This window comes from Halichoerus grypus, chromosome 3, assembly GCF_964656455.1.
Source record: "Halichoerus grypus chromosome 3, mHalGry1.hap1.1, whole genome shotgun sequence".
NCBI lineage: Eukaryota > Metazoa > Chordata > Mammalia > Carnivora > Phocidae > Halichoerus > Halichoerus grypus.
Window position 1 is genome coordinate 154,085,129 of NC_135714.1, and position 18,966 is coordinate 154,104,094.

The following is an 18,966-nucleotide window of genomic DNA, read 5'->3' on the forward strand; positions in this document are numbered from 1 at the left end:
TATTATTGATGTCTTGACTTGCTGATCAGGTTCCCAGAGCATGTTTTAAAAAAAAAAAAACTTGGCAGAGATGAGCAGTGTAATTTATGGGGAAGTGTGTGACACTAACTGGTCTCTGGGACACAAATCCATGACTTAATTGGTACTGGGCTTGGGCTTTCAGCTGCCGTAGTATCTTTATTTATTTATTTATTCATTATTTTATTTTATTTATTTGCGAGAGAGAGAATGAGAGACAGAGAGCATGAGAGGGAGGAGGGTCAGAGGGAGAAGCAGACTCCCTGCTGAGCAGGGAGCCCGACGTGGGGCTCGATCCCGGGACTCCAGGATCATGACCTGAGCTGAAGGCAGTCGCTTAACCAACTGAGCCACCCAGGCGCCCTGCCGTAGTATCTTTAAAAGATGGTATTAACCCATTCAATATGTGTTGATTGAAGAAAAGAACAATAGCTACTTCTTTTTGAGAGCTTTCTGTTTGTGAGCTACAGAGTTGAGTATTTTTTATACATTGTTTTACTCTTCAAACGAAATTCGGAAGGTAGTTTATGGAATTATCATTTAACAGAATCTCAGAGAGGGGTAAGTAAACTTCCCCAGAATTACAAGACCAGTATTTTGGAGCCTGAATTTCATCTACTGTGCCATTAAAGCCTATGCTTTTACTGCTGATTTGGACATGATGATCTTTAAAGGGACCTTGCATTCTTGAGTTTACATAATTTTCAAAGATGTACAGGATACACGAAAAGCATAAGTCATGATCTTTGACCAAAGGAGCTCACTGTCTTTTTGGTAATAAGAGATGCACAGGTGAGTCAATTACAAGAATATATGTACACAGTGATGCCATTGCATTATGAATTAAAGAAATGGGAATGAGACTTGAGAATGGTAAGGACTGTGCTGGAGACAATGGGCAGGGAGGGAGACATGGCAGGTGGGGTACAAAACACAAGTTGTTGGAATTAATCTATGTGTTTTTACCTTGCTCATAAGCTAATAAGTTAGCTAGTTACTGGTTCATGGATGCTGGTAGAAGACATGGGACTTCTGGGTCAGAGGACTTCCTCATGGCATGGCAAGCAGTGTGAGTAGCTCCCCTTGATTGCCAATCCCATAAGGGTGTGGAGAGTCCAGATGGCTGCTGTGCAAGCAGTGGGTTTGTGTTGCATCTGAGGAACGCTGGGCTTGGGGAATCCATTGTTTTAAGTGGTAAGCAAGCCTGTTCTTTGTCCCAAAGGAAGACCTTGTCCCTCAAGGTTGCTGGGTACAAACACATTCCTGAGAGAGGGGCTGGGTAAAGAGCATCTATGGCCTAGCATTCTAGGTATACCCAGCAAGCATGTGTCAAGGTGGCATGGAAGCAACTGAAATTTAGGAAATACAGGAAGACTGCAAAGCTTCTTGTGTAGATGACTTAGATGACTAAGGGAATGAATGTTGGGGTCATTAACTGACATCAGAAATATAGGAGAAGCAGGTTTTAAAGTGGAGGTGTAGGAAATGATGAGTTTTATTCTTAGACATTCAACAATATTTAGTCAGTCCTTATCACGTGCTGTATACTGCACCTACAACTACGAGTAAGATAATCATGTGTACTTGGAAGAAATTCAACAGACTTGTTGAGTTTTAGGTGTCTGAAGTGTTGTAGTCAAGCGGGTGGATCCAGAGTGCTGTTGCATTTGGGTCTGAACCTAAGGGACTGGAGACATATGGAGAGTCACACATGTGGAGAGACAGTGAGCTCCTTTGGTCAAAGATCATGACTTATGCTTTTCGTGTATCCTGTACATCTTTGAAAATTATGTAAACTCAAGAATGCAAGGTCCCTTTAAAGATCATCATGTCCAAATCAGCATTTGGGAGCCATTACTGTAGGTAGAAGATAGAATACCAAATTCAGGTGTGTGTGAAGGGGGAGGTCACAGAGGCCAAGAAGAGAGACATAAGGAGAAGCAGATAAAAGTAATATGGAAGCCCAGGGCACGCCTGTGTGGCGCAGTTGGGTAAGAGGCTGACTCTTGGTTTCGGCTCAGGTTGTGATCTCAGGGTTGTGAGATCAAGCTCCATGTGGAGCCCCACGTCAGGCTCTGTGCTCAGTGCAGAGTCTGCTTGAGATTCTCTTGCTCCCTCTGCCCCTCCTGGTCGTTCTCTCTTTCTCTCTCTCTCTCTCTCTCTCTCAGATAAAAAAAAAAAAAAAGTAATATGGAAGCCCGGAGAGAAAATGTGTCAAAGAATGAATAGTCGGTAGTCAGATATCACAGGAATGGCACCTAATAATTGTGTTCAGTGGATTTGGCATCATGGTGGTCAGTGGTAATTTTCAGAATAATTTTGACTGAATGAATGAATTAGTGTTGGTATGTTAATAGTGGGCTGAGAAATAAGTGGGTTGCCAGTATGGTGGCAGTGAATATACAAGTTTCTTTCAAGAAAATCTATTTAGAAGGGAAGGGTAAAGAGTGGTATCTGGAGTTGTACCTAGGAACAGACCTTTTTTTTTTAATGAGATGTTTGAGCCTCATTATAGACAGAGCCAATAGAGAGGGAAATTTTTGAAATATGGGAAGAAGGGGATAATTATGTAATGGCAAAGGCCTGGAGTGTGTAATTTTCTTGATGAAGTAGATTGTGAGGTTGTTATTTGAGAGTGAGAAGAATTGGTTTGGCTGGGATCTTTGGAGTAGTGATTGTTTAGAAATGTAATTGAAGAACTCTAACCATATTTTGTATCTATTGAGGGTAGTGGGATCATTCTTTCTAATTTTTTTAAGATATAATTCATCAAAAGTGTACAATGCAGTGGCTTTAGTGTATTTGCAGAGTTGAACAACCATCACCATTATCCCAAAGACTCTGTCCCCATAGCAGTCACTGTCCACTCCCTTCCCCCAACACACACCCATCCCTCTTCCCTGCCCCTGGCAACCCCTGCACTACTTCTTGTCATGCGATATGTGGACTTCCGTATCTGACTTTTCACTTGGCATGATGTATTCAGGGTTTAGCCATGTTGTAGCATGAGTCAGTACTCATTCCTTTTTAAAGTTGAATAATAATTACGTGATATGGATATGCTGCATTTGTTTACTCATTCATTAGTTGATGGGCATTTGGCTTGTTTCCACTTTTTGGCTGTTATGAATAATACTGCTGTGAACATTCGTGTATAAGTTTTTGTGTGGATGTATATTTTTCTTTTGGGTGTATATATACATAGAAGTGGAATTTCTGGGTCATATAGTAACTCTAACTTTGGAGGAACTGCTAAATTGTTTTCCGTGCGAGGCTTGAACTCATGACCCTGAGATCAAGACCTGAGCTGAGGGGTGCCTGGGTGGCTCTGTTGGTTAAGTGGCGGGCTTTTGCTTTCAGCTCAGGTCATGATCTCAGGGTCCTGGGATTGAGCCCCATGTTGGGCTCGGTGCTCAGCTCAGCCAGAAGTCTGCTTGAGGATTCTCTTTCTCTCTCCCTATGCCCCTCCCTGTGCTCTCTCTCTCTCAAATAAATAAATCTTTAAAAAAAAAAAAAAAAGACCTGAGCTGAGATCAAAAGTTGGATGCTCAACTGACTTAGCCACCGAGGCGCCCCTCAAACTATCATTTTAAAATTCAGGTTTTCTTTTTATTATTGAACTGGTAAAATTATTTATATATTTTGAATACCAGTCCCTTATCAGAGAAATTATTTACAAATGTTTTCTTGATTGTTGTGGGTTGCCTTTTCATTCTGTTACTGGTATCTTTTAAAGCACAAAAGTGTTTTTTTGTTTGTTTGTTTTAAAGATTTTATTTTTAAGTAATCTGTGCACCCAGTGTGGGGCTCAAACTCACAACCCCGAGATCAGGAGTTGCATGCTCCACCAACTGAGCCAGCCAAGCACCCCTGCAGCACAAAAGTTTTTCATTTTGATCTGGTCCAATTTATCTTTTGTTGGTTGTGCTTTTGATGTCGTATGTAAGGGATCATGACCTAACTCAAGGTTATGTGGATTTATGCCTGTATTTTCTTCTAAGAGTTTTATAGTTTTTTTTTTTTTTTAATTTTTTATTTGTTTATTCATGAGAGACAGAGAGAGAGAGAGAGAGAGGGAGAGGAAGAAGCAGGCTCCCAAGTAGCAGGGAGCCCGATGCGGGACTCGATCCCAGGACTCTGGGATCATGACCTGAGCCGAAGGCAGACGCTTAACCATCTGAGCCACCCAGGCGCCCTAAGAGTTTTATAGTTTTATACTTTATATTTGGGTCTTTGATCCATTTGGAGTTAATTTTTGAATGTGATGTGAGGTAGAGGTTCAATTTCTTTCTATTGCATGTGGATATCCAGTTGTCCCAGAACCATTTGTTGAAATGACTATACTTTCCCCATTGGAATGTCTTGGCACTCCTGTCGAAAATCAGTTGACTGTTGAATTTATTCATGACCTTTTGGCTAAGATCAAGTGAAGAGTAAGTTACAGTGAGCTTTTTAGGAATGTGACCGGTAGGTAAAGGGAGGTACATTTATATTTCTGAGTAGTATATTTGGTTTGAAAATTATTAGTAATTTTCTGGAGAATTAGAAAACAGATTATTACATGGGCAACTCAGACTTACTTTCTTCACACTGAGAATGATGCATTTCCTCAGATGGAACATAAGTTATGTAAAGGGAGTGTCCCAAACCCTGCCCATCTTTCACTATGATGTCATTGAGGAATGAGCCATAGCTGATTTATGCATTGAAGGAAGACTTGTTTCAAATTATTGTTCACTTTTACAGGGTGACTAATTTGCTGGCTGAGTAAGCTGAATTGTCAGCTGTTAATATTTTAGTATTCATCTTGAGGAACTTGACCTAGAAAAGGATCGTGTTCGGGAAATAATATGGGATCTTTAATGTTAGTGGAGTAAATTTCTTTCTTTTTTCTAAGGACTCATGGATACATCAAAGCATTCATGGTTCTAAGTACGATAGAGCTTCATTAGTCATGATATAAACTTACAGTATTACTTAACTTTAGGATCACTCTGATTTTTTATTGGTTTTCAGACATAGTACTAATAAATCCCAATCTCATTATTATAGGCTTCCCTAGGAATAAACTGTTGTCCATGTGTTACTTATTATAATAATGGTGAGCATTTAGTGCAATTTTTTTTATTGTGGTAAGGTACATATAACATAAAATTTACCATCTTAAACCATTTTTAAATGTACAGTTTAGTGACATTAAGTTGTGTAACCATCACCACTCTCCACGTCTAGAACGTTTCTATCTTGTAAAACTTTAACTCTGTATCCATGAAACTCCCCTGTTGCGCCTTAAGCCCAGCCCCTGGCATCTACCATCTTACTTTCTATCTCTATGAATTTGACTAGGTACCTCATGTAAGTGGAATCATATAGTATTTGTCCAGCTACCTCACTTGGCATAATGTCAAGGCTCATCCACATTTTAGCAGAATTTCATTCCTTTTTAGGGTTGAATAATATTCCATTGAATTATATACCACATTTTTCTTTTTCCATTCATTCATCAATGGATACTTGGATTGTTTCCAGCTTTTGGCTGTTGTGAATACTGCTATGAACATGGGTATACTTTAATGCTGATTCTGTAAAGGCAGCTCATAACAGCTAGGTCCTTATCTTTTTAATCTAAGTATTGTTCCAAATTAAAAGGAAGCTGTTTATCTTTTGGCTTTTTGGTAGATGTTTAAAAAAATTTTTTTTCTTGTTTTTTGGGATGCCTGGATGGCTCAGTTGGTTAAGCGTCTGCCTTCTGCTCAGGTCATGGTCCCGGGGTCCTAGGATCGAGTCACATGTTGGGCTCCTTGCTTGGTGGGGAGCCTGCTTCTCCCTCTGCCTGCTTTTCAACTTCTGCCTGCCGCTCCCTCTGCTTGTGCTGTCTCTCTCCCTGACAAATAAATACAATCTTAAAAAAAATTTTTTTTTGTTTTTGAAATTCAGATTAAATTTAAGGCCTAAATTTGTTACTGTTATTTAATTACTGCTTGCTTTCTAAGCAGTGTAGAACAAGAAGTTTTATTTTATTTATTTAAAAGATTTTATTTATTTATTTGACAGAGAGAGACACAGCAAGAGAGGGAACACAAGCGGGGGGGAGTGGGAGAGGGAGAAGCAGGCTTCCCGTGGAGCAGGGAGCCGGATGGGGGGCTCAATCCCAGGATCCCGGGATCATGACCTGAGCCGAAGGCAAATGCTTAACGAGTGAGCCACCTAGGTGCCCCGAGCAAGAAGATTTAAATGGAGAAAGTGTCATATTTAGAATCTTATTGCAATGTTATTTTTTTTTTTTTAAGCTTTTTTTTTTTTTTTTAAAGATTTTATTTATTTGACAGAGAGAGACACAGTGAGAGAGGGAACACAAGCAGGGGGAGTGGGAGAGGGAGAAGCAGGCTTCCCGCAGAGCAGGGAGCCCGATGCGGGGCTCGATCCCAGGACCCTGGGATCATGACCTGAGCCGAAGGCAGACGCTTAACGACTGAGCCACCCAGGCGCCCCTGCAATGTTATTTTTTTTTTTAAAGATTTTATTTTTAGGTAATCTCTACACTGAGCATGGGGCTTGAACTCACAATCCCTGAGATGAAGAGTTGCATGTTCTACTGACTGAAGCAGCCAGGCGTCCCTTTTACAATATAATTGAATTCAACCAACTAGCAACATTTGATGGTACACTAGCTGTAGCATTTATATTCAATGTTTTTCATATATCTGACCCTTAAATTCTCTTCAAATCTCACTGCTTTTATTTGCTTGGGTGTGTGTGTCCTAGATGTTCTATCCATATTCAAAACAGCCTTGTCTTAGTATCTGTCCATCAATCAACAGAATCAGAGTGGGAATTTTGTTGATAACAATGGAGGTACTGAAGTGAAGATCGTTTTTATATTTTAAAGGCCACCTTTCGTGGGTATTAGATGTAGGGACATTTGTAACTGTTGCAGTCTTTAGGACAAAATGAATTTAGGTTGAATATATTAGTTATTAGGTGATTCTGTGTATTGTATGGGATTTTCCCGGGATTGGTTCCTTTATCATGCCATTTAATGCTTCCAAATTATTAGTTCTATCTAATGAAGTTATGAGACAGAGAAGGGAGGAGCCATGAAGAGGATAGGGAAAAAGCATACAAATATTGAAGGAAAATGTTTGGATCCCTTCTCAATTCAAGATCATTTGAAAGGAAGGCAGAGTACTTAGAAAATACGTGATTTACAGTTTTTCAGGCATGCATTCTACTGTGTACTTCAGCATACAGAACTATGCATGCAGCTCCTTTGCTCAGACCAAATGTTCTTGCAAGACACTACTAACTAACTTTGTGGTGGGTGGTGAGATAGTAGATTCTGAGTCACACAGTACAATTTCCGGAGGGTTGATAATACATTTGTGTATAATACAGATTTGACTGTAAGGGGCCAGCCAATACAATATGGTCAGAACCCATTAAGGAGTAGTATTAACAAAGTATGATGATCGCAGACTTTCTTGAGCTCTGGGCCTATAGACTTTAGTGCTAGTTGACCACAGTAGAACATTTGCTGCTTTGGGATTAGTCTTCTACACCTAGGTAAAACATAGCTCAATAGTTTTCTTTTCAGTTTTCTTTGCCTGAAAAATGTGTTGGCTATTTGTACTTCTAGAATGTATCTTTGAGAACAGTTGTAGAAAAACCACTGTAAGAAAAGTTGTGGCAGGTACAGGGAGGGAAATTTTTGTTTTTGCTTTTTTGTATTTGTCTCAGTTATGTAAGTTAAAATGAAAAAAAGAAATGACCTTTCCTGGCAGTGGAAATACTCTTAAGTTGTAATGAATATGACATTGACATTTGGCCAAGGTTCTTTGGGAAATACAAAATAGCTCCAATGTAAGTACAACTCCTTTCCTTAGGGCTTATCTTTTGGTAATGGAGATAAGGCAAACAGTTTCATACTTTGGGTCAGAAAAATGTAAGAATATAAAAATATGAAGGGTGCGTGAGTGGCTCAATCAGTTGAGCATACTACTCTTTGTTTTGGCTCAGGTCACGATCTCACGGTCATGAGATCAAGCCTCACATGGGGCTCTGCGCTCATTGTGGAGTCTGCTTGAGATTCTCTTTTTCCCTCTCCCTCTACCCCCCCCACTCACACTCTCTTTCAAATAAATAAATCTTTAAAAAAAAGAATATAAAAATATGAAAACATAAATATGCCATGGCCTATACTTTAAAAAAAAATAGCTTTATTGAAAAAAAAAATAGCTTTCTTGAGATATAATTCACATATCATACAATTCAACCATTTCAGTGGTTTTTATCATGCTCACATAATTGTGCAGTTATCAGCATAATCAACTTTAGTACATCTTCATACCTCGAAAGAAAACTATACCCATGTAACCGCATGGTGACTATAGTTAGTGATACCGTATTGCATATTTGAAGGTTGATAAGAGAGTAGATGTTAAAAGTTCTCATAATGGAAAAAATTTTTGTAATTATGTATGGTGACAGATGTAGCCTTATGTGGTGAGCATTTTGCAATATATACAAATAGGGAATCATGTTGTACACCCGAAACTCATAATGTTGTATGTCAGTTATACCTCAGTTAAAAATAAACAAAACACTATACCCATTAGTAATCACTCCCCAGCTGTAGGCAGTAACTTGTCTATTTTCTGTCTCTGTTTGCCTATTCTGAGTAAAGTAGAATCATATAATGTGGTATTTTGTAACTGGCTTCTTTCACTTCGCACAAGCTTCATTCATGTTGTAGTGTGTGTCAGTACCTTATTCCTTTTAATTGACAAATAATGTTCCATTTTATGGATATACTAAATTTATCCATTCATTAATTGATGGACATTTGGATTGTTCCACTTTTTGGCTGTTATGAATAGCCAAATACTAGCATTATGAACATTTATGCGCAAGCTTTTGTGTGGACCTAGGTTGTCACTTCTAATAATATAATATACTATAATATAATAGATGATATAATATCTCATAGATAATATATATCTAGGAGTGGAATTGACAGGTCATATGCCAGCTTTCTGTGTAACTTTTTGAGGAACTGCCAGACTGTTTTCCAAAGTAACTACACCATTTTGCATTCCCATCAATAATGTATGAGGTTTCTAATTTCTCCACATCCTCCCTAACACTTGTTATTATCTGTCTTTTTGACTATCATTACGCTAGCGGGTGTGAAGTGGTATCTCATTGTATTTCGGATTTACATTTCCCAATGTGTAATGATTTTGAGCATCTCTTCTTCTGTTTATTGGCCATTTTTGTATCTTTTTTTTTTTGAGAGATGTCTGTTCAGATCCATTGCCCATTTAAAAATTGGATTGTCTTGGGGCGCCTGGGTGGCTCAGGTCATGATCCTGGAGTCCCGGGATCGAGTCCCACATCAGGCTCCCTGCTCGGCAGGGAGTCTGCTTCTCCCTCTGACCCTCTTCCCTCTCGTGCTCTCTGTCTCTCATTCTCTCTTTCTCAAATAAAAATAAATAAAAATAAAAAAAATAAATAAAAATTGGATTGTCTTTTTATTATTGAGTTTTAAGAGTTCTTTATGTTTTCTGATACAAGTCCCTTATTAGATATATAATTTACAAATTATTTACAAATTTGTTCGATTCTGTGGGTTGCCTTTTTACTCTCTTAACAGCATCCTTTGAAGTACAGAAGTTTTTCATTTTGATGCTGTCCAGTTTATCTATTTTTTTTGTTGCTTGTGCTTTTAGTGTCTAAGAAACCGTTACCTAACCCAACATCATGTGAGTTTACCCTAATGTCTTCTTCTAAGAGTTTTATAGTTTTAGCTCTTACACATTTATGTTTGTGATCTTTTGGAATCAATTTTTATGCATGGTGTTCATTCTTTGCATGTGGATATCCAGTTGTCCCACCACCATTTTCTGAGAAGACTGTAGTTTTCCCACTGGATTGTCTTGTCAAAATTGTTGGCCATAAATGTGACAGTATATTTCAGGACTGTCTGTGCCATTGTTCTATATGCCTGTCCTTCTGTCCTTATAGTGGTGTAGCACCGCCTTGATTATGTAGCTTTGTAGTTAAGTTTGACATTGGTGAGTGTGGTGTTTCTACTTTGTTCTTTTTCAAGAATATTTGTCTATTCCAGGTCTCATGCATTTCTATATAGATTTAGGATCAGCTTGGTTAAAAAAAAAAAAAAAAGCTATCCTGGGATTTTGATGGGGATTACCTTGAATCTTGTAGACCAGTTTGGGTGTATTGCTATCTTAATAGTATTAAGTCTTTCGGGGCGCCTGGGTGGCTCAGTCGTTAAGCGTCTGCCTTCAGCTCAGGTCATGATCCCAGGGTCCTGGGATTGAGCCCCACATCGGGCTCCCTGCTCAGCGGGAAGCCTGCTTCTCCCTCTCCCGCTCCCCCTGCTTGTGTTCCCTCTCTCGCTGTCTCTCTCTGTCAAATAAATAAATAAAATCTTAAACCCTCTTTAAAAAAAAAAAAAAATAGTATTAAGTCTTTCAATTCATGAACGTAAAATAACTTCCCATTTATTTAAGTCTTGAATTTCTTTCAGCAGTGTTTTGGAATTTTCATTGTACAAGTTTTGTACTTCCCTTTTTTTTCTTTTTTTTTTAAAGATTTATTTATTTATTTATTTGTCAGAGACACAGTGAGAGAGGAAACACAAGCAGGGGGAGTGGGAGAGGGAGAAGTAGGCTTCCTGTGGAGCAGGGAGCCCGATGCGGGGCTCAAACCCAGGACCCTGGGATCGTGACCTGAGCCAAAGGCAGACGCTTAACCGACTGAGCCACCCAGGCGCCCCTTGTACTTCTTTTAAATTTATTTCTAAGTAGTTGAGTCTTTTTTAAAAATTTTTTATTGTTATGTTAATCACCATACATTACATCATTAGTTTTTGATGTAGTGTTCCATGATTCATTGTTTGTGCATAACACCCAGTGCTCCATGCAGAATGTGCCCTCTTTAATACCCATCACCAGGCTAACCCATCCTCCCACCCCCCTCCCCTCTAGAACCCTCAGTTTGTTTTTCAGAGTCCATCGTCTCTCATGGTAGTAGTTGAGTCTTTTTGATGCTATTATAAATTGTTTTCTTAACTCCATTTTTGGGTTTTTTATTGCTGATGTATAGAAGCACAACAGATTTGTGTATGTTGATCTTGTATCCTACAACTTTGCAAGACTTGTTTATTCTAATAGTTTTTAAATGGATTCCTTAGGATTTTCTATGTACAAGATGATATCATTGTACATAGAGATAGTTTTACTTCTTTCTTTTCAATCTGGATCCCTTTTGTTTATCTTGCCTAACTGCCCTGACCAGAACTTCTAGAACGATGTTGAATAGAAATTGTAGTCATCGAACTTCCTTGTCTTATTCCTGATGTTCGAGGGTAAGTCTCTAAGGTAAACCATTAAGCATGATGTTAGCTGCAGGTTTTTATAGATGTCCTTTATCAGGTTGAGAAGTTCCCTTCTATTCTTAGTTTTTTTGGGTGTTTTTATCATGAAAGAGTGTTGTATTTTTGTCAAATGATTTTTCTGAAATAAATTAATTAAAAATGACCATTTTCTCTGTTTTTTTTTTCTTTCTCTCTTTTTTATCTGCAGAAATTGACTTGCATACCAAATGTGTGGTGGATGTAGATGCAAACAAGGTTATACTTAGTCCTGTAAATACTAATCTTTCCAAAGGAGATGCCCGGTAAGTTAAGAAACAGTGTTATGTTCAATGGATTTTTTAAATGACTGAAAGCAACAATGGCTGCTGAGCTGAGTTCAGCTCAGCAAATAACAAATGCTTCATTACTGTGTAGAGAGACACATAGCTGTCGAGTCAAAGAGGCGAGGTCTATAATATGGAATGACTAAGTGCCAGGACGGGTGTTGTAGATAGCAGTTGTATCAGAAGCCCAAAGAGAGCTTTAGGGCAGAAGGTACAGTAACTGAGGAAGCCTTCTTGAAGGAGACGGTACCAGCTAGAAGATTAGTAAGACATAAATGGGAGGTTGGGTAGAAGAGAAGACCTTTAGGTTGTTCCTCAGCTTGGGTTGTTTTTACTTCTGCCACCTTGAATCCTGTTAGTTAGAGCCCATTTCAGGTGCTACTTTTTCCACAAGGCATTCCTGCATCCTTCAGTGACTCCTTTCCTCTAAATCCTTGTAAACTGTAATCTGTATCACCTAACTGAATTAGTATACATTGTTTTGGATTGCTACTTGTAGCTGTCCGGTGGATTTTAAGGTCTTGGAGGGAAGAGACTCTCTGTCAGGGGTTGAAGATAATCGCTTCTGGATTTGGATGATAGTATGAACAAAAGGAAGGGCCAGAAAGTGTAAAGAAAGCGAATTTGGGGAAGAAGCAAGAGATTCATTTGGTTTTTCTCAGCAAGTGTAGGGAAGTTAATTTAATCAAACAAGCTAGGTTCAGATTACAGAAGACCTTGCAAGCCAAGAAGGAAATTTGACCTATATTTTTATGGGTAAGATGTCATCTTTGACAGTTTTTTAATATTGTGGTTAAGGGGGTGGATTAAGAAAAGTTGTCAGTTGGCCATGTAGAGAATGGTTGCAAGTGGGGAAAAACTGGCTTTTCATAGAGATCAGCTTGATTTCAGAGATGTTTTTCTACTGACCCTGGAAGTAAATTACACAAATTAGAGAGACAGTACCGTCCATGGTGCTTTGCTGGAAGTAGATACTTAAACTTGTAGAGACAATGTTGTGTATGGAAATACATACAGAAGACACTCCATACATGTTCTTTCAGGTTGAGTCATTGAGTTGAAAGGGCATTTCTGACTTGGAGTCAGAAAATCTTAAAGCCCTATATGTTAAGAAAGAAAAAAAGAAGAAGAAGAATGTAGCAGGAGGGGAAGAATGAAGGGGGGGAAATCGGAGGGGGAGAAGAACCATGAGAGATGATGGACTCTGAAAAACAAACTGAGGGTTCTAGAGGGGAGGGGGGTGGGAGGATGGGTTAGCCTGGTGATGGGTATTGAGGAGGGCACGTTCTGCATGGAGCACTGGGTGTTATGCACAAACAATGAATCATGGAACACTATATCTAAAACTAATGATGTAATGTATGGGGATTAACATAACAATAAAAAAATTAAAAAAAAATTATAATCCATAATAAGAAAAAAAAAAAAAATCTTAAAGCCCTACTTAACTATGTTGTTTTTAACTAGTAGCTTCTAAACTAGTAACTATTTTTAACTTTTTTGAGTCTTATCTGTATGGTGTATGCCTTACCAATCTCATAGAAGTGTTTTCTGAAGATCAAATTAGTGATTGTTAAAGTGTTTTGTAAAGTGCTCTGTAATTGTTCGGGCTTATTGTCTTTGATATAGAGCTATTTCATAAGTATCACTAGGATATGGGAACTATCAGATATGATGTTATTAGGGTGTCAAGGGTATAGATGTGTCAAAAATGATGCTAGGATTTTGAGCTTGCTCATTGATTGATCTGTTGTTCTGAGTATTAACTGAAATCATTAATATGGGAGGCTGTTTAATACTCTTAGAATTTGAATTCTGGAGATTGTTGCTTTATTTGGAAATGTGATTACCTCTGAACAAACTTGGAGGCAAGATCCTATGGTAGAAAGAGTGTAGGCTTTATCTGTAGACTGACTTGGATTCAAATTCTGGCTTTGCCACTTGGTAGAATGGTTACCTACCTGTGTTCCTTATTTATAAAGTGTTTTAGTTTTCTAAATTTTCTATTGCTGCATAACCAATTATCTTTAAAAGCTTAGTGGCTCAAGGCAGCAGTGATCATTTATTAGCTCATGGTTTCTGTGGGTCAGGAATTCAGACAGGGCTCAGCAGGGATGGCTTGTCTCTGCCTCATGCTGTCCAGGGCATAGCTGGAAGATTTGACGGCTGGGGATCGGAATCATCTGGAGATGGCTCTGTCACCCAGATCTGGTGGTTGATGCTGCCTGCTGGCTGGAGAGGTAGCTGGGGCGGTAGGCAGAATACCTGCTCACAATCTGGTGTCAGGTTCCAAGGGCAAGTGTCCTGAGAGAGCGAGAAAGCCGGGTGGAGGTAGCATTGCCTTTTATGTCCTAACCTTGGGAGTGACACAGTATCTTCTGTCACATTCTCTTACTCAAGGCTGATCTAAAGCTCTAAACAATTTCCAGAAGAGGAAATACAGACTCATCCTTTAATGGAGGAACATTAGCGTCACATAAGAAAAGCCTTTGGGGTGAGATGTGTGTTATTGTTGCTGCCTTTCGAAAACACAGTCTGCCACAAGTGTGTAATAGTATCCACCTGATAAAGTTGTTGTGAGAATAAAATGACAACATAAAAGCTGAAAAAATATTTTTTCTTTCCTTTTGAGGTCTTTAAATCTCAAGGGTTTGTGAAAGGATTAAATAGCTCTTCTAGAATATCTTGGATGGCTCCTTTTTCCATATACTGCAGATACAAATTGAATATCCCTCAGTGCTATAGAGGATTGTTCGATAAAAAACTTTAAAAAATGCCAACTTCCAATAAGGTTGGTATGTAATGGTTTTTGATGAAATAAAGTTAAGCACAGATTTTTAAAGAACAGCTTTTATAGAGTGAAGTGTATATAGCTTGATAATTTTTCATAAGTTGAACATAATTCCTGTAAGTGGCACCTAGATAAAAACTGAGAACATAGCTGGGGCACCTGCCTGGCTCATTCAGAAGGGCATGTGACTCTTGATCTCTGGGTCGTGAGTTCAAGCCCCATGTTGGGTGTAGAGGTTACTAAAAAATATAAGTAAAAAAAAAAAAAAAAAGAACATTGTTAGTATAATAAAAGATTGCCTTTTGAGAAGTGCTTTTTCTTTTCTTTTCTTTTTTAATTTTATTGATTTATTTGAGAGAGGGAAGGAGCAGAGAGAGGGGCAGAGGGAGAGGGAGAAGCAGACTCCCCACTGAGCAGAGAGCCTGGACGGACATGGGGCTCGATCCCAGGACCCTGAGATCATGACCCGAGCCGAAGGCAGATGCCCAACCAACTGAGCCACCCAGGCTCCCCGAAAAGTGCTTTTTCTTTTAATATACTATCAAGGTGAAAAGAGAAAATAGAAATTTTGTAACGTAACAGTCTAGCAGTACATGTTAACTTCATTAAATGTGAAGAAAAATTGGAAGAAAACAAATTAAAAGCTATTTTATGTGATATGAAGTTAATTACAGTCTAGTTTGTAGAATGATTAATCCATAAAACAAGTTATGGTTTTATAGGAGCTATATTTGTAACTAGAGAGTTAGGAATTTAAAGTTAACATGTAAGTGATTTGAGTCCGTTTAAATTAGTAGTCAGAAAGGCTCAAATTAATATTTTTTCTTTAAAAGCTATAAAATCCTTGCTTTTAGAATAGTATCCAATTCTGTTTACTCTAAAACCATGACTAATTTTATATGTATATTTAACAACTCAAGTTAGTATACTTTGAAAGTGGACATATATACTTTTAAAATAATGATTTGTAATTTTTCTGATTAATTTTGTATTAACTTCTGGCAGTTTCACGATTTGATGTTTGTGCTTATTAAAACTAATAGAAACCCTGGTTAAATGAATGGGTAAACCATTTCTAGTGTAACAGCTTAATCATGGAGATTTGGGAAACATTCCCTGCTGTGCTATATATGGGATTTCAAAACTGTTCTGAAAAATAAGATGCTTAAAATTCAGAAAATTATAACACAAGGCTAAGAGATTAAGAATGCTGACTTTGGAGCCAGAAATCCTGGATTGAAGGTCACCTTCACCACTTACCGTGTGTGCTGTGGAGCAGGTTACTTAATTGTCCTCTGCCTCAATTTATTCATGGGTAAAGTGGAGATTATAATAGTACCTTTCAGTAGGTTGTTATGACAATTAAAACAATTTAAAATATGTAAAATGGCAGTGTCTGGTATACAATAAACCTTATATAAATGTTAGCTGTTACTTTAAATATTACTGTTATTGTTATTATGGGCTGCATTTTTGATATGTTTGGTGAGCTATAATACAACTTCAGAAAGGAAGTAAAAATTTTTTTTAAAGATTTTATTTATTTATTTGACAGAGAGACAGCAAGAGAGGGAACACAAGCAGGGGGAGTGGGAGAGGGAGAAGCAGGCTTCCCGGAGCAGGGAACCTGATGCGGGGCTTGATCCCAGGACCCTGGGATCATGACCTGAGCCGAAGGCAGAGGCTTAACAACTGAGGCACCCAGGCGCCTCAGGGAGTAAAATTTTTTAAACCAAAATGTATTCAGTTCAATACTAGAGTATACATGCTTATCAAGAAACTGTCTAGTTCTAGGGGTGCCTGGGTGGCCCAGTTGGTTGGGTGTCCAGCTCTTGATTTCTTCGGCTCTGGTGTTGATCTCAGGTCGTGAGATTGAGCCCCATGTTGGGCTCTGCGCTGAGTGCGGAGCCTGCTTAAGATTCTCTCCCTCTCCCTCTACCCCTCCTCCCCAACCACCCCCCCACTCACACATGCACTCTCTCAAAAATAAAAAATTTTAAAAAATTAAAAAAAAAAAGAAATTAGTTCTGTAAAAATTTCAGCTTTGCAAAGTCAGAAACTTAATTTTATCTAGTTTGCCCCAAGTTGATGGGGCTCTTAGGGAGTAACATGCCATATGTTAGAGAGCTATGACCCCTAATTTGATGTTTACAGTGAATAAAATATCAACTTACTTGGGAAACCAGGTCAAAATATTGATGTAGCATAGGGTAAGAACAAAGGGACATTTTATCAAATAACGGAAAAGATTAAGGACGAAGTCTATTTTATAGCACTCTAGTCAAATGCTAGATACTGATACACTTGCATCCGACTGAGCCAGCCGGGCGCCCCTAGAAACAGTCCCCTGTTAAATAGCTAAATAAATCTTTAAGCCTTATTTTGTTTGAATTAAAACAGAACTTAAACTCTTAAAACTTGTAAAACTTTTATCCTGTAATAAATGTTAATGCTAGCTTGCCTGTCACCGTAATAAGGCAAAATAGATTCTTAGGCTGAGGTTTATCTTCTGCCTTTTGCCTTATTTCCTCCCTCCTCTGCCTACCAAAAAGGCCTTTCTTGCTAACTCAGGCTCAAGTTAATTGAAATATTAATACTGTTTTTTTTTCTTTTTTAAATACTATTATTGTTTTAAAAGGGAGTAAGGTGTGATTTCCCATGGAGAGTGGCAGCTTCCACTTTATGAAACAGTTGTGTTATAAAAATTACATATAGGTGAATTTGGAAATGGGAATGCATTTTCCCATAGGAACTGACAGTTATTTCTAGTAAAAATGGTGTTCTATTAAAAAAGTGACTAGTTTGGCCAAGGACTCATGGAATCACACATTTTATATTTTGGTATGCAGCAGAGGTGCTTCATAGCTACTTCCCATTTTTATCACATGCGATTTTATTTATTATAAAATATTTTATTTCTTTTTTTTAGAGAGAGCAAGAGTGAGAAAGGGAGCCAGTGAGCAGGGGGAGGGGCAGAGGGAGAGGGAAGAGAATCCCAAGCAGACTTCATGCTGAGTAGGAACCCATTGGTTGCAGGGCTTAATCTCAGGACCCTGAGACCATGGCCTGAGCTGAAACCAAGAGTCGATGCTTAACTGACTGAGCCACCCAGGCACCCCTGTCACATGTAATTTTAAAAAGATGTGTACTCAGGAGTTGAGGTTGAATAAAATTCATAATTTTTCCTCCTTATCGAGGACATCCTGAAATGAGAAAATACTTCTTTTTTTTTTTTGGCTCTGGGTGTGTGGCAATGAAGAATGTAATGACTACTAGTAACTAGTAGACTTTGGTGTCATTGTGCCAAAAGTGCCAGTTCTTTTACCTGCCATTGTGTTTGCACCTTGAGGGCTAGTATCAGCACAGTGAAAAAGGCAAATATCGGTATTATTCTGAAAACAGTTCTTACCTTGAGAACCGTGTTGTCTTACCACACGACAAATTAAGAATCAGATTTAGGCATTAATTCACAAACTGTAAGAATTGGATGGATGTCTTTGGTTTACTTATTTTTAAACTACTTTATTGAAATGTAATAAATATGCTATATAATTCACCCCCTTAAAGTGAACAGTTCAGTGGTTTTTATTATATTTAGAGTTGTACAACTAGCATCATGATCCAATTTTATGACATTTTAATCATTCTATTACTCAGCTTTCTATCTCTATAGATTTGAGATTTGCCAGTTTTGGACATTTAATATAAATGAAATAATACAATACATGGTCTTCTGTGATTGGCTTCTTTTACTTAGCATAATGTGTTTGAGGTTTATCCAAGTAGCATTTATCAGTACTTCATTCCTTTTATGGTGGAATAATACTTCGTTGTATTCTGTTTGGTTTAATCCATTCATCAGTTGATGGATATTTGTTTTTTTTTCCCACTTTTTGGCTATTATGAGTAATGTTGCTGTGAACATTTGTGTACAAGTCTTCGTGTGGACATATGTTTTCATTTCCCTTAGGTAGATATCTCGAAGCGAAATTACTGGGTCATATAGTAACTCCATGCTTAACATTTTGAGGAGCTGCCAGACTTTCCCAAAGCAGCTGTACCATTTTACATTCCTACCAGCAGTGTATGAGGATTCCAATTTCTTAAGCTTTTAAAGAACTCTCATTTACTGAAAAGGAAAATGGTGGTGACTCCGGCTAATTGGAGAGTGCATACCCTGCCCGAAGGCATTCAAATTACAGTTAAAAAGCAAAACAAAACATTGTGCTGTCCAAACAAAACAGGTCTTGGCCAGATTCAGCCCTTGGCTGCTGATTTGGAACCCCAGGTTCTAGTATACTTTTCTACTGAGCCATACTTCCTGACAGGTTTTTAAAAATTGAGCAGATTTTAAAAAGTAACAGTATGCAAGGAGGTTTAAAGAATAAAACACTTTATGTTTTAACCTAAACACTTTTATGTTAATTGATCAGGTT

General features: G+C 38.2%; 1 protein-coding gene across 3 annotated transcripts in view; it reads left to right on the forward strand.

Annotated features, from left to right (window-relative positions):
- KIF13B (kinesin family member 13B) overlaps positions 1–18,966 on the forward strand; it is a 197,645-nt gene that overhangs the window by 5,575 nt on the left and 173,104 nt on the right. For all 3 annotated transcript variants that reach the window (XM_036104507.2, XM_036104508.2, XM_078069457.1), the window contains exon 2: positions 11,625–11,718. In XM_036104507.2, coding sequence (XP_035960400.1) covers positions 11,625–11,718 — 94 coding nt within the window. The remainder of the gene's footprint in view (positions 1–11,624; positions 11,719–18,966) is intronic.